The following is a 16756-nucleotide window of genomic DNA, read 5'->3' as shown; positions in this document are numbered from 1 at the left end:
TCATTTTCCTTCTATCATGTCTTTTGTTACATGTACGCCAAAGCCTTTTCACTTAAAACAGAAAGCTAATGCACTGAAAAAGGGGAATGATTCTTTAATCTTTTGATTTAAAGTGATTTATTTGATTGAGACAACAGAGGAGATCAGAGAGGAAAATAGACTTTAATTAGGTGGCTTTAACAAAAGGTAGGAGCTGAAAACGCAGTTGTTTCCCTCTGTCTGGCTTCAGCTGTTTGCACTGTAGAGGGTTAAGATTTTTCTTTACCGAGAATACGAAGGCTGTTCTTCCTTTTTGCTTTTCCTTTTTTCAACTACTAACTTTACCCCTCCTACGAGAGAATAACTGATGAAGGATTATGGGGAAAAGAATATAAAGATAACTAGCGATGATGGCTCTCTTAAATTCAATAAAGCCGTAATCAAGTCGACTGCAAAAAGGAAATCTCAGCAATCGTTCACTTTCGCTGAAGTAGCTTGATGATTTTAATAGCATCATTGAGGATAAAGTTAGTAGCAGGTAAAAATATCTTAACCAGGTTTTAAACTTAGATGGAAAGATTCAGGTAATTTAAACTCGTAAGTATTATATAGCATTTGGGCGTTCTCTAAAGAAATACCGTTGCACTATGTTTATTGAAGATACGTGAAGAATGACTGTAGAGAATATCCTTTATATTAATCCTGAAATTGTAAAGGTCCATCGAGGAAAGTGAGCGCGATGCATTGCGAGTTCTGCTGCGTGTTGGCTCAGTTTCAACAAACAAAAATGAAAAGAGATTATTGTTGAGTTACATTTGCCCAAAGCAGAAGGTTGTACATTGTATTGCCTTTGATGAATCAATGTCATAGCATTTTTTCCCGAAATTGAGATTGTTCTTAATTTTAATTTTGATTTTTCATGCCGCTTGGATTATAGATCAGGATGTCACCAACGATTTCCCAAGATCCTCTTAATCGCTCGAGAGCAGAAATTGTTTTGGAAGTAACTTTCGCCATTCTGGTTTGCCTCGCTTCCGTACTTGGTAATGTGCTGGTTGTTTATGTTACAAATAAATACTCCGAGATGCAAACCATCACCAACGTTCTTATTCACAATCTCGCACTGACTGATATTATCATGGCGACCCTTAACATGCCGTTCTGGATAACGAGCGTGTTCACGGGAAGGTGGAATTTTAGCCAAGAATGGTGTGAAATTTCCGCATTAATACATCATACTATGGTTTTGGCCTCCCTGCTCACTATGGGCTTAATTGCCATGAACAGATACATGAAAGTCGTCAAGCGATCCTTGTATATCAAGTTCTTTCCCACTAAAAAAGCAGCTTGGTTGTACTGTGGTCTCGTGTGGCTGGTTGCTGTGCTATTCTCTACACCTCCGTTGTACGGATGGGGAAAAATGAACTTTGATTCAGATTTTTTAGTTTGCTCATTCAGCTGGAAGGAAGGACACTTTTCGTTTGTCATATTGCTTGCAGGGTTCTTAAACGTGACAACATTTGCAATAATTTACTCCTATTGGAAAATTTACCAAACGGTGAAAGAAAGCACAGATCATGTCAACGCTAATGTCGTACAAAATGGCGTCGGCGCGCCAAGGTTCCATCGAGCTGACATCGATGTTTTGAAGAGTTGTTTCACAGTGGTTTGTTTCTTTTTGATAAGTTGGGGTCTTCCAGGCGTATGCGTTTTTACAATAACTGGTGGAGGCTACATTCCACATGAATTGCGTAAGTTATCTGTGTATTTTTTGTTCTCCAGTAGTCTTACAAATCCAATCATCTATGGGATAATGAATCCGCAGTTTAAACAGGCCTTCAAAAAGGCATTCAGTTGTGGTCGTTATGGCAGCAGTAATGAAGATCAGAGTCATACAAGAGTTGCAACTGTAATGATACAGCCGTGGAGCAATGACACTTGATGACGTTTGGCAGGAAGATCTATCATTTGAAGCTTTAGTACAATATTTTTTGTTTATTTTCAAACCTTTTTTCAAGAAAAGATGGGTTGATGCTGGCTTCGTTCTGTTAAGTTTACGTGTCTTACGACTTGCCTCGGTCCATGAAAAAAAAAATAGACTTTGGATGTTAGAAACTTTTTTAATTGCTTTCGAAAGAATCCAGGATTGCACAGGTATTTCTTTACTTCGTTCTATGATTGGTACCGTAAACTCGTACCACCCTCTCAACCAATAAGAGGCAAAAGTAACACCGATCAAGACGTGGTCACTCGCGTTTTCCCGCGCTTTAGACAGTTTGGTTAGTTTTATTTTGAGTTCTCATTGATCACATTAGCCCGGCCGATCCGACCTCTTTAATATCCACCGATGGCCACCTCCACATCAATGAATAATAGTTAATTTTAAAATGTAATTTCGGACGTTTGAGTGTCATGGGAACACATTAATCAGAAATTAATATCCTGATAGTACGTTGAAGAAGTTCGCATGGCACCATGGAAATGTCGAATTATGTAAGTGTTTGGAAAATTAAGTCATTAGATCGGTCGGTCTTATTTCTTATATATGTTTCTTATCTGAATGTGCTGTAATTATCATTTCCAACCCATTTAGAATATAATTACAATCATGATTTTTTTTCTTTATGATTAATAGCGTAACCAGGTTAGTCAATCCTTTCCTTGGGGTACTGTGCTGCTGCCACATATTTTCTGACCACATCAGTTTTTTTGGTTTTTTTCGTTGGTTTTTAGTATCTGGCGTCGTACAGTTTCTCTTCTTAGAAATTTTAGTTTCACTGTATACATATTAAGATTTTATCAGGATACGTTTACCAAAAGACTGACTGACTTATCCTAAGTAAACTTTTCACATTTTGTGGGTAATTATTGTCATCAACTAAGTTGATAACATAAATTGGCCACTGCAGAGTTTAAAGGCTGACGTTTCGAGCGGTAGCCCATCGCCAATCGCTCTCTCAGTTGAGAACACTAAATTACCCTGTTGTACTCTCCCACCAACGTAGCACAACGTGCGGGGAGTGTAATCAGAATGATATCTTGGCATTTCTACCTCACTGACCTAAAAAGCACTCAAGAATTCTGTTAAAAATTTAACCCAAGGATGTGTTTATATCATACCCCAAAATAGAACGACATAAACAAAATCCATCGAAGGGCCCGATGAGAGAAGCAAGGGCGATGGCCACGGCCGGCTAACTTTGCTGAAATTTGTCGGGAGCTTTAATCAAGTAGATTTCAAGAATAAGAAAAATGATTCAATGTTTCTACAAAAGAAATCGGGTACCATTTTTTTTTTTTTTTTTAAGAGAAAGAAGTTTAGTGGGGTAGTTTGAGTTTTATTACCCTTCATTTCTTAACGGCTATGGATGAGTAACAAGTCCATATGCGCTCTGTCGATTGGGCGTGCTTAACGTTTTTCGATGTACACCTCGTTGCTTGAAAACAAATTCAAGAAAAACAACATTAAGCGTTGCTTTATTTTGCTCAAAGTGTGAAAAATCCTAACGAGTGTTGAGTTTCAGCGCAGATTTTATAATTTTGAGATAGGTAAGGGTCACGTGCTGTTTTTTTTGGTAAGAATACAAACAAGAGAGAACTGTGGCCGAGTATAAACATACTTATAACTCTTGCATTTTTCTTTGCAAACTTAAACGGATTGGGTATATCTGATGAATATCACTATTTGCAGGAAATCGAGAGTTTTCAGAGACGCAATGTAATTTCTGCTGTTAGTAAATCTTAACTTTACGCAAAGGAATAAAAGTGTTCTAGCATACTCGACTGACAGAATGCAATTCATATATTCGTTAAGAGTAAAGCTAGGTGACTTGTTGTTTTTCATTCACTTAACCCACAATGTTGGTTTTTCTTCTATTGGCATGTTAGTTATTAAACAAAAAAAGGGTTATATTCTTTGGCATTAACATGTTTTGGGACCGACTCGTAGTCATTTTTGCGAGGAATAAAATGACTCTGAGAAGCGCTCCTAAACATAATTATGCCCAAGAACGAAGCACTACTATCATCAATTTAGAGGGAGTTGAATAAAATGAAAAAAACTCAGTGACAACTAAACATTTTGAACGACCACGCGAGCGTACGAGCGGGCAGGTACACACTTTACCCCGCCAAATTTCCATTTTAACTCGCATGATTCACCATAACTCCCACCAAAGAGATAGCAATTAAGATTTAATTTTCTTTGGATGAGAAATCCTCAACCAACGAGACTAAAACATCTCCATATAGTCCTTATACCAGAATTCCTCTCAACAGATACGAAGGAATAAATGGTGATAAAAATGTTAGTATTCTTACGGTTCAGTATACGAGGGAACCTGAGCCTGAGGTTTAACGAAAGAATATGGCGTGTACACTTATGCAAACGGGGATAGATATGTAGGGTGTTAAAAAATGGCCGGAAACACGGACATCCAGGACTGCTCTTTCTGAAATTCAGAAAGCCGCAAATACTTAGATTCAAACCAAGCGGGACTATCGTGCACTAACCAATTATAAATCTCGTTATACGCTGGCAAACTTGAACAATACAAGGCAAATACTAAACTGCTCCTTCATTTGGGCAAAGTCCTTCGCTCGAGATAAAAAATGTACACGTGAAGAGTTCTTGAAATAACACTGACTTGAGTCTCGAACTAAATTACACGGAAGGTAAGGCTGCAAGGCTGCCTTGACGCTTTTTATGTATCCGTTTAGGGCAATTGAGCCCATATTTAACATGAAAGCAAAAACCATTGTAGCTTACACCGATGTGGAAACTTCACGCCACTCCTCGCTCAAATTCCACCTTTCCGTGTACAAGTTCGTTATCCAGAACAGTGTGTTAAGGGTCTCCATATGGATATCAGTCAGTGCAAGATAATTGTGAATGAAATGTTGGCGAGGGTTTCCATCTCGGATGTCTATTAACAACAAAAAGAACCAGCACGTTACTAAGCATGGCAGATCAGAATGGCGAAGGTTATCTTCAAAGAGATTTCCGCTTCGGAGCGACCAAGGGGATCTTGGAATTTTTTTGAGACATTCTTGTCTGTCACTCGAGTTACAATAAAAATAAAAATAAAACCAGAAAAAATGTTTAAAATTCAAAACCAAAATTTATCAAAAGTTTGATGCACTGGCATGAGGACGATAAAATTCTAAGTACCGCTTTAAACTTCTTCTTCCCAGAGTCTCATTTAATCGCATTTCTTAAGCCATCATCAGTGATTTATTTCAAGTTCGTACTGTCTCATAGTCGTGTAATAGTTATTCTGTACTCTGACGAGAAGTTTTGAAATTTAGAAAAAAAAAGCGAAAGGAACAAAATAACTTTGGTACTAGTATAGGTAATCACATTATTTCACTTTCGATGAAATGGAATCGTCGTATACGAGGTTTAACCATGTTTGTTTTTAATTTCGACGTAGAATCGCTCGAGCAAAGTGTTGAATAACCTGAAAACTGCATTTATCTTAACCAATCATAACTGAAAAATCTTTTCATGTATGCTATTAACATTAAAAATAAATTTGTGTTGTTCTTCTGCGCAAAAAGCGGAAAGCCGGCAAAGGAGGAAACCTTGATGTTTACCGTTTGCCGTTCGCCTGAGCCACCTTGAATTCGTCTCTATATTATTCTCTCGAGATGGTGGTTACATCGATATCTCCTTAGTTTCCCCCGAATCAAATAAATCACTCTAAATAAAAGACTTACAGAATCATATACTATCTGTCAATAGACTACTCCGCTGTCTATTTAAGGTGAAAAAGGATTTAAGAGTTTTTAACCGAAAATTTATTATTCTAAATGACCGGTGGTAATCAACCTCGTTGATTATTTCATTGAACGATTAGGGTATGTTCCTTCGCTTTGGTTGTTTGTTTCGCTAACTTTGGTTTTAGTTTTACGACACCACACTTCATTTTATCTTTGCCAATGGATACATTTTTCCCTGTATCAAATAAACGGTTGATAGCACACGAAGAAAACCCTATCGTTCATTTAAGCTTACTTAAATTAATTCATTGCTTTCTAAGCGGCACTCTGTTTCGAGGGTCTAAATGGGGTGATATGGCTTTTACGGCTAACGGTTGAAATTTTGGTCATTTTAGGGCAAAACTAATATCATTCCACTTTAATCATGACTCCAATATCCAAAATGTTCTGCGTCATTTCCCTTCCATCATGTCTTTTGTTACATGTACGTCAAAGCATTTTCACTGCAAACACACAACTAATCTACTGACGAAGGGGCATGATTCTGCAAGTTTTTGATATAAAGTGATTTATTTGATCGGGAAAACAAAGGAGTTCTAATCACGAATAAAGAGGAACATAGACTTGACATAGGTGGCTCTAACAAACTTCAAAAGCTGAAAACGACGTTATTTCCTTCTGCAGTTTTCAGATGTTTGTACAGTAAAGGGTAAAGATTGTCCTTTGCTGAGAAAACAAAAGCTGTTCCTTCTTTTTGCTTTTCGTTTTTTTTTTTCAGCTTCCACCTTTACTCCTCATACTAAAGAATAAATAACAAAGGATTATGAGGAAAATGAATTTAAAGATAATTAGTGATAATGGCTCTCTTAATCTTAGCAATCTTTCCCTTTCGCTGAAAGAGCTTGATGGTTTCAGCATTCTTGAAAATATAGCCAACGGCAGGTAAAAAGATCTTAGCCAGGTTTTTAGACTGAGTTTTCGGAGATTCAAGGAATTGAAAATCGTGAGTATTATTTGAGCTTTCCCTCAAGCAATAATTTTGTATTATGTTTATTGAAGATACCTGACGGAAGACTATGGAGAAAATAATTTACGTTAATCGTAAAATTATCAAGGTCCATCGAGGAAAGTGAAGCTGATGCAATGCGAGCTCTGCTTAGTGTTTGCTCAGTTTCAACAAGAAACATGGGAAAAAGATTATTGTAGAGTTTAATTTGCCCAAAGCCTAAGGTTGTACATGGTAAGTTCTCTGAAGGATCCACGTAATAGCTTTTCTTCCCGAAATTGAGATTTATCTTGATTTTTTTTTTCAGTTTTAATGCAGCTTGGATTACTACCGAGAATGTCTCAGACGATTTCCCAAGATCCCCTTAATCGCTTGGGAGCAGAAATTGGAAGTAACTTTCGCCATTCTTGTTTGCCTCGCTTCCGGACTAGGTAATGTGCTGGTTGTTTATGTTGTAAATAATACTCTGAGGTGCAAACCATCACCAACATTCTCATTCACAATCTTGCGCTGACTGATATTATCATGGCGACCAATAACATGCCGTTCTGGATAACGAGCTTGTACTCGGGAAAGAGGAATTTTAGCCAAGAATGGTGTTAAGTTTCTGCAACGGTACAACATACTATGGGTTTGACCACCTCGCCATTATGGGCTTAATTGCCCTGAACAGATACATGAAAGTTGCTAAGCGAACCATTTATATCAAGTTCCTCCCAAGTAAAAGAGCAGCATGGTTGTACTGTGGTCTCGTCTGGCTGGTTTCTATGCTATTCGCCACTCCTCCGTTATACGAATGGGGAGAAATGATCTTTGACTCAGATTTTTTACTTTGCTCATTCAAAGCGCACCGAAATTCCATCGCACTGACATCGATGTTTTGAAGACTTGTTTCACAGTGGTTTGTTTTTGTTAATCACATGGTTTCCTATAGCCGTATGCACTTTCACAATAACTAGTGGTGGCTACATTCCGCATGAGGTGCGCAAGGTATCTGTGTATTTGTTTTTCGCCAGTAGTCTTGTTAATCCAATCATTTAATGGGATAATAAATCCGCAGTTTAAAGGGGCCTTCAAAAAGGCATTCAGTTGCGGTCAATGAAACTTGATGACGTTTGGCCTGAAGATCTATAATTTAAAGCTTCAATACAATCGTTTTTTCCCAAACCTTTTTTTCGGGAAAAATGGGTTGATACTGGATTCGTTCTTTTTTTTATGTCTGTAAACTTGCCTCGGTTAAGTAAAAGAAAAAACAGCCATGGGATATTAGAAACATTTTTAGTTTGCTGTCGAAAGTACGCGGGATTGCACAGGTTTTTTCTTTACTTTGCTCTGTGATTGGTCCAGTAAACTAGCACCACCCTCTCGACCAATCAGAGGCAAAAATAAAACAAAAAAACCAGAACGTGGTCACTTGCGTTTTTCTGCGCTTTTGACAGTTTGGTTTAATTTATTTTGAGTTCTAATCGTTTCCTAGGGCTTGAATAAATATCCACCGATAGACATCTCCACTTCAATGAATAATCGTTAATTAACAGTAATGGCACGTGAACGAGTTTCGTGTGGCGTCATGGAAGTTTCGGGTTATATTAGGGTTCGTTGGAAAAGTTAGTCATTTTAGGTCGGTCAGTCTTACATTTGGCCATTTTGTTTTTTTGTAAGTAATGTAATTTTCATTTTCCATCTCCCTGTAAAATACCATTACAATCATGATTTTTTTCTTTGTAATTATTAGTGTAACTAGGTTACTTTACTATTTCCTGTGGGCAGATAAAGGAAAAAAAAGTGCTTAAGAGTAATTTTTTTCTTTCTCAGTGACAACTATTTGATATGCAATTAGAGCGCATAATTATTGTTAAATTTTCCTGTTTAGAGATGAAGGATACTTTTCCTTTGTAGCTAAGGGCCCCAGAGCTCAGTACTCAGCCAATGAACACGACAAGACCACGTGATAGTAACGTCATTCGTGTTCTAGTTTACGCCCCTAACAGAATGCATTTCATACATTTGTTGAGAGTAAAACATGTTGACTTGTTGTTTTTCATTCACTGAACCGACAATGTTGGGATATCAGTCATGATATCCCAACATGACATGAGGATATCAGTCAGTGCAGGATTGTGAATGAAATATTGGTGATGGTTTGCATCTCGGAGTATCTATTGACAACATAAGGAAGCAGCGCATTGCCTAGTATGGAAGCGAGGCAGATCAGAACGGCAAAGGTTGTCTCAAAAGAAATTTACGCTCTCGAGCGACTTCCAGGCTCTTGAGAATTTTTTAAAAATTTTTTCATCTGTCATTCGAGTTGCATGAAGAAAAAATCAAACAAAAATTCGCCATTTTGATTTGCCTCGCTTCCATACTTGGTAATGTGCTGGTTCTTTATGTAATAAATAGATACTCCGTAATGCAAACCATCACCAATTTTTTTCATTCACAATCTTGCACTGACTGATGTCTTCATGGCGACCCTTAACATGCCTTTCTAGATAACGAGATTGTACACGCGAAAGTGGAATTTGGGCCAGGAATAGTGTGAAGTTTCTGCATCTGTGCGACATTACTATGGGTTTGGTCTCCTTGGACAATTTGGGCTTAATTTTCCTGAACAGATATGTAAGAGTCGTCAAAGCGAGCTTTGTATACCAAGTTCTTTCCCAGTAAAAGAGTTGCTCGGTTGTACTCTGGTTTTGTCTGACAGGTTTCTGTATCATTAGCTACGCCTCCGTTGTACGGATGGGGAAATATTGCATGCAAGGTTCTTCAACGTGACAACATGTGCGATATTTTACTCCTATTGGAAAATTTATCCAATAGTAAAATAAAGCATGGATAATGTCAATGCCAATATTGTACAAAATGGTGTCGGTGCACCAAGGTTTCATCGCACCGACATCGATGTTTTGAAGAGTTGTTTCACAGTGGTTTGTTTCTTTTTAATCATTTGGGGTCCAGTGGGATTAGGCGGTTTTGTAATCATTGTCGGAGAGCATATTCCACATGAAGTGCTTAAGCTATCTGTGTATTTGTTGCTCTCAAGTAGTGTTGTAGATCCAACCATCTATGCGATAAATGAGTCAGCAGTTTTAGAGGGGCCTTTAAAAAGGTATGCAGTTGTGGTCGTTATGGCAACGATAATGATCTGAGAGTTGCAAGAGTTGCAGCTGTAATTGTACATCCGAGAAGCAATGAAACTTGATGACTTTTGAATTGTGGACGTCTTGTATTCTGCAGCGCACACTTTTATTGATATCTGTCGGGCTATACCAGCAACTAAACTACTCTCTACATCTAGTTACAAGCTCGGCTTTTATAGGTACGGTTGAGGATCTAGAACTTTCCGTAACATTACGGCAGATTCTATTTATATATTGATTCGGGGATGACTCAGCATAACACAGCTACTTCTAGAACATTCTTGAAGGTCACACTACAACTTTTGGCCCGAAGATCTATATTTAAAGCTGTGGTGTAATATATTTCGTAAAATACGTTATGGTTATTCGTCGTGGTAAATAACACTTCAAAAGAGAAATACAGTCGTTTTTCTCACGATGTGGTCTCTTCGGATGTGGATCACATCGTTTCGAATGCATACTTCTAGTCTTCTTCAGGCGATAAAGTCGGTTGAGTACCCATCACCTATATGCTTGTTGTGCTCAGGTGTGGTTTGATGGAATTGCACGGCTGTGATTGATGCATCTTTCGGATCAGTTTCCCAATGTGGTCCGTTGTCGCACGGCTTTCCTGCTGTTGTGTTTCTCGATCGTCGGCATCCAGGCTTCTGAGACTCCCATTCCATTGTCCCTGTTGTTGTTGTTAGGATGAAGTCTTACGTAAATTGCCTCTTTTACCCTGCGTGTGAATGAATGGGGATCACGATCAATAAACTTTACTCCGTTTTAGCGCTCTGAGACGGCAGAGGTCTCTGTCTTGTTGAGTCGGATATCCTTGTTGTGTTCCTTGATTCTATTCTGCATAGGTTTGCTAGCGGTTTCGCCGATGTAAATCTTTCCGCACTCACAGGGAATCCTGTACACTACGCTATCCTGTTAAGCCGGGTCATCGGCATCCTTATAGCGTTCTAGGTGCAATCGAAGCGTAGTCTCTGATTTTAAAACAGCGTATATACCTAGTTGTTGTAAACAGCGGCGAAAATGGTCGAATAAGTCTTTGACGTAGGGCAGGACTGTTGTTGATGTGAACTCGGTGGGGGTTCAGTGCTGGCGGTTGGTGTCAGTTTTTTTTTTTTCTTTTTCCATCAAGATTATACCAGCAGACAAAGGACGCGCCAGTGTAGTCTTAGACACTGACACTAACCAGACCAAAATGACCTTCCTGATTGAAAATAGACCGTATCAGCATTTAAATAAAGTTCCGAGAAACCGTCGGACGAGGAAGCTTCCTGAGGGACTGTTAACTTTAAACCGAAGCAGACATGTGTCAAAGACCGTCTACTATAAGATCAGACCACGACGCAAACAGCCGCCTAGAATCTACGGTTTACCAAAGCTTCATAAAACCCTTAAAACCGATTGTGTCATACGTGAACAACTTCGCCTATGATTTGTCGGCGTATCTAGATGACAGCGTATCTCCACGAACAGGAAACTCAGCCCACTCGACCAATCAGAAGCAAAAGTGAAAACAGTTAGGAGGTTGTCGCTCTCGTTTTTCCTGCGCCGATTTTGGACAGTTTCGTCGGTATTACTTTGAGTTCTCATTGTTTTTTAAAGGTATTTCTCTCTTTTCTAATTGGCTGTTGGGGTTACTCTAGGTTTGGGTTGTACGACACTCAATCGAACAGCATTCTACTCAGCCATGCGGACTTCACTAAATTGACAATTGTAACAATAGAAGAGACATTATTTAGCATATTATTGATATTTGAGTCAAGCTTGAAATTACTTATTTTTACATGGACAGAAAAGAAAATAGGCTGTCAGCCAGAGGAAAAAAATTAATGAAGCTTACTCATATGTAAAACGGAGTTTCAGTTCGTTGTTGCCAATGGCACTAAAAAACTAATAGCCCATTCGCAGCAGACATGAAATTTTTTTTGTCATATTTCTTAAGTAAACTGCAATTGTAATATTCATAAGCCCTCCACGCCTGAAAAAGAGGTCAACCGAAAAGAAAACACCGTGGGAGAGATTGCCAAAAGGCGACAGATTCGATAGTCTATATGCATGCTCAGATACCGATCTTGGCAAAGTTCTAGTCCATTACGTAATGTTTTGCGACAAAGAAAATAGGCATCTTTCGACTAAGATTTATCGCGTTTACTTCGGTATTAATTTCCTAAGATTTGCTTGACTGTTAAACAATTTTTTGCCCTTTATAGTGCCTGTTGAAAAAAATTCATAGGACCGAATTTGAGATAGAGGAAGGAAACACAAAATTGCAAATAGCGAGGAAACTGCCTTCATAACCCTATTTTTTCGGCATTTAAATGATCTGCAGGACGATTTTCACAAATTTGTGAAAATTTTGAGAGATTTCACCGAAGCAAATTAAAGAAAACCAAAGAAAAAGCCAAATTATGGCTGGCGAGCGCCTCCCTTCGTGGAACCTCAACTAAATAGCGAAAATCATTTTGACAATATTTACTACAGCAAACGATAGTCTCAACCTTGCTCATCGTCCTTTTGATGGCTTTTAGTGAACTTAAAAAGCGAAAAAAAAAATTTCAAGAATACAAACAAGAGATCTGGAGAGCGCAAAAAAACTATTAGTCTTTTTTCGTCTCTTTTTCGGGTAAGAGTAAATTTTGATAATGGGTTTCACTAATTGTAAGAAATCGATGTTTCTGCATGCCTTTTACCAGCTTTCAGCTGTTAGTAGAGAAGAGGTTAAAAGGGTTTTTTTACTTACCGTGAATAGAAAAATTGCTTTTTCCTTTTGCTTTTGTTTTTAACTAAAACTTTACTCTTCAGACGACAGAATAACCGGAAGTGTTTATGAAACAAAAAGAACCTAAATTAGCGTAATGGCTCTCTTGTGTCTGTAAGCTTTGAATTTAATAAAGTCGTAATTAAGTCAACTTTCATACTGGAATCTTAGCAATCATTCCCTTTTGCTGAAGTAGCTAAGGAAAAGCTAATAGACGATTTTAATTTTACAATAAATAGGTAAAAATGGTTCAGTTAACAGGTTAAGTAAATGTGTTTCGAATAATGGCTGTCTTGTGTATATGAGTTTTGATTTCGATAGAGCCGTATTGAAGTCGACCTTCATACAGGAACCTTAGCTGTCATTCTCTTTTGCTGAAGTTGCTCAGACTAAGGAATAACTAGTAAATGATTACGACAAAAATTGACTTGACAATGAGTGAGAAGTAATGACCCTCTTGCGGTGATGTATTTCGAATTCAATAAAGCCGTATTTTAGTCAATTTTCAGGCCTAAATATCAGCAAACACTTCTTTTGCTTAAGTGGCTCAGACTAAGAAAAAACTAACTAATGATAAAAGCAAAGAACGAATTTCGACAACAGACTAGTAATAATGGCTCTCAAAACAGATTGACACAAGGGGCTCGATAAAGCCGTATTGAAGTCGACCTTCACACAGGAACCTTAGCTGTCATTCTCTTTTGCTGAAGTTGCTCAGACTAAGGAATAACTAGTAAATGATTACGACAAAAATTGACTTGACAATGATTGAGAAGTAAAGACCCTCTTGCGGTAATGTATTTTGAATTCAATAAAGCCGTATTTTAGTCAATTTTCAGGCCTAAATATCAGCAAACACTTCTTTTGCTTAAGTGGCTCAGACTAAGAAAAAACTAACTAATGATTAAAGCAAAGAACGAATTTCGACAACAGACTAGTAATAATGGCTCTCAAAACAGATTGACACAAGGGGCTCGATAAAGCCGTATTGAAGTTGACCTTCACACAGGAACCTTAGCTGTCATTCTCTTTTGCTGAAGTTGCTCAGACTAAGGAATAACTAGTAAATGATTACGACAAAAATTGACTTGACAATGATTGAGAAGTAAAGACCCTCTTGCGGTAATGTATTTTGAATTCAATAAAGCCGTATCCAAATCGACTTTCAAACGAAAATCTTACAAGCATCCCATACGCTGCAATAGCCTCATGATTACAGAGTCAGTCAATGTGGAGCCAGTAGAATTTGAAAAAGTTCTCAACCAGGTTTTTCTCTGAGGTTCAAAGATTTTCTGACATTCCTGCCTCACTGAACTTGAAAGAACGTGAGTATTCTTTTAGATAAGAACGAATTTTAAAAAAATTGCCTCAAAGATTTGTTGACAACGAAGATACAAAACCCATCAAATTCACCAATCCTGAGATTTAGTGGGGCTCCATTTAGAGAATTCTCCTTTCATAAAAAGGGAAAAAAAACAGAAACAGAAATATGAATATATTCTTGACGGTTTTTTCCATTGTCGGGAAGACTGGGTCTCAACTACTCGGCGCTCAAATAAAGAAGATTTAGAAAATAAGAAGAAATGATCAAATGTTTCTAGGAGAGGTATCAGGTGTTCTTTTTTCTCCCTTCAATAGAAAGTCGTTTAATGGGGTACATGAATTTTTATTTCAGTCTAGAATCCTCCAATCGACGAAGATGTCTCAAACAACTTCACAAGATCGTGTAACTCGCTCGAGAGCAGAAATTTCGTTAGAGGTAACCTTCGCCACTCTGGTTTGCCTCACTTCCGTAATTGGTAATGTGCTGGTTGTTTATGTTGTAAATAAATACTCTGAGATGCAAACCATCACCAACATTCTCATTCGCAATCTTGCACTGACTGATATTATCATGGCGACCCTTAACATGCCGTTCTGGATAACGAGCTTGTACTCGGGAAAATGGAATTTGAGCCATGAATGGTGTGAAGTTTCTGCATCAGCACAACTTACTATGGTTTTGTCCTCCTTGTTCATAATGGGCTTAATTGCCCTGAACAGATACTTGAAAGTCGTCAAGCGATCCTTGTATATCAAGTTCTTCCCTAGCAAAAGAGTTGCTTGGTTGTACTGTGGTCTCGTTTGGCTGGTTTCTGTGCTATTCGCCACACCTCCGTTGTACGGATGGGGAAAAATGAAGTTCGACTCGGACTTTTTCGTTTGCACATTCAACTGGAAGCAAGGACACGTTTCTTTTGTCATAGTGCTTTCAGAGTTCTTCTACGTGACAATGTTTGCAATATTTTACACCTATTGGAAAATTTACCAAACGGTGAAAGAAAGCACAGATAATGTCCACGCCAATGTCGTACAAAATGGCGTCGGCGCACCGAAATTCCATCGTACTGACATCCATGTTTTGAAGAGTTCTTTGACAGCGGTTTGTTTTTTTTTAATTACATGGATTCCTAAAGCCTTGTTTAGTTTTATAATAATTGGTGGAGGCCACATTCCACGTGAAGTGACTAAGGTATCTGCGTATTTGTTGTTCACCAGTAGTCTTGTAAATCCAATCATCTATGGGATAATGAATCCGCAGTTTAAAAAGGCCTTCAAAAAGGCATTCAGTTGTGGTCGTTATGGCAACGGAAATGAAGATCCGAGTCATGCAAGAGTTGTAGCTGTAATGATACATCCGAGGAGCAATAAAACTTGATGATGTTTGGCATGAAGATCTATCATTTAAAGCTTTAATACAATACTTTTTTTTTTCCGAACCTTTTTTTTCCGGAAAAGACGGGTTTATACTAGCTTTGTTCTGTTTTCACGCGTCTTTAGACTTGCCTCGGTCCAGTAAAAGACAAAAACAGACATGGATGGGATTGTACAGGTTTTTCTTTATATTGCTTTGTGATTGGTCCCGTAAACTTGCACTACCCTCTCGACCAATCAGAGGCAAAAATAAATCCAATCAGGACTTGATCACTCGCGTTTTGCCAAGCTTTAGACAGTTTGGTTAGTTTTATTTTGAGTTCTCATTGATTATATTAGTTCGGCCGGTCCGGTCTCTTTAGTATCTACCATTAGCCCCCTCCACTTCGGTAAATAATCATTAATTGACGTACGATTAAAAATGAAATTTCTGACGTTTGAGTGACATGGGAACAAACTAGTCAGAAATTAATATTCTGATGGCACGTTGAAGAGGTTCGCGTGGCATCATGGCAGTGTCGAATTATGTAAGCGTTTGGAAAATTAAGTCTTTTGAGGTCGGTCAGTCTTGTATTTCACCACTTTTCTATTTGAATGTGTTGTAATTATCATTTCCAACCCAATTTAGAATATGATCACAATCATGATTTTTTTTTCTTTGTGATTAATAGTGTAACCATTTAGTTTACCCTTTCCTCGGGGTACTGTGCTGCTGCCTTGATGAGGAATACGTCCAACAGATTTTTCTGGCCACATCTAAAGAGTACTTTTATCGGTTGTGCTTCGTATCTGGCCCAGCACAGGTTCCTTTCTTAGAAACCTTAGTTTCACTGTACACATATTAAGATTGCATCAGGATGCGTTCACCAAAAGACTGACTGACTAATCCTAAGTAAACTTTTCACACTGTATGGGTAATTTAGTATTATCAACTGAGTCGATAGCGTAAATTGGCCACCGTAAAGAGTTTTAAGGCTGACGTTAGCCCTCCGCCAATCGCTTTCTCAACTGATAACACTAACTTACCCTGTTACTCTCTCACCGACGCAGCACCATTGTTTGTTTAGGAAGTTATCCCCTTTTCACATTGAATTTCACTTATGGTGAGTGTAATCAGAATGATATCTTGACATTTCTGCCTCACTGACCTAAAAAGCACTTGAGAATTCAGTTAAAATTTAAACTAAGGATATGTTTATACCATACGCCAAAAAGGAACGCCATAAAGAAAATCCATCGAAGGGCCCGATGAGAGAAGCAAGGGAGATGGCGGCGGCGGCGAACTTAGCTGAAATTTGTCTCCGTGTAGAAAAAAAAAAGGTGTCAAGATCAGTCACTACATTTAAAATATAGTCTTATTGGTTTTATTTGCCATTAGCATGACAGTAGCAAGGCCGAAGGCTGTGCTTTGCAAGACATGGGTCTCAATTATCTGGAGCTTTAATCAAGTAGATTTCAAAA

At 38.2% G+C, this 16756-nt stretch overlaps 2 protein-coding genes across 2 annotated transcripts; both read left to right on the top strand.

The window, feature by feature from the left end:
• The first annotated feature begins 922 nt into the window (after positions 1 to 922).
• LOC131777808 (visual pigment-like receptor peropsin) lies at positions 923 to 1921 on the top strand. Its single transcript, XM_059094149.2, has one exon. It carries the CDS (start codon positions 923 to 925, stop codon positions 1919 to 1921), a length of 999 nt encoding a protein of 332 aa, XP_058950132.2.
• Positions 1922 to 14300: 12379 nt separating this feature from the next.
• LOC131777809 (visual pigment-like receptor peropsin) lies at positions 14301 to 15299 on the top strand. The gene has a single exon (XM_059094150.2). It carries the CDS (start codon positions 14301 to 14303, stop codon positions 15297 to 15299), a length of 999 nt encoding a protein of 332 aa, XP_058950133.2.
• The last annotated feature ends 1457 nt before the right edge of the window (positions 15300 to 16756 follow it).

The sequence above is a fragment of the Pocillopora verrucosa genome, chromosome 12 (assembly GCF_036669915.1).
Source record: "Pocillopora verrucosa isolate sample1 chromosome 12, ASM3666991v2, whole genome shotgun sequence".
NCBI lineage: Eukaryota > Metazoa > Cnidaria > Anthozoa > Scleractinia > Pocilloporidae > Pocillopora > Pocillopora verrucosa.
This window is presented reverse-complemented; position numbering and strand designations above follow the sequence as displayed.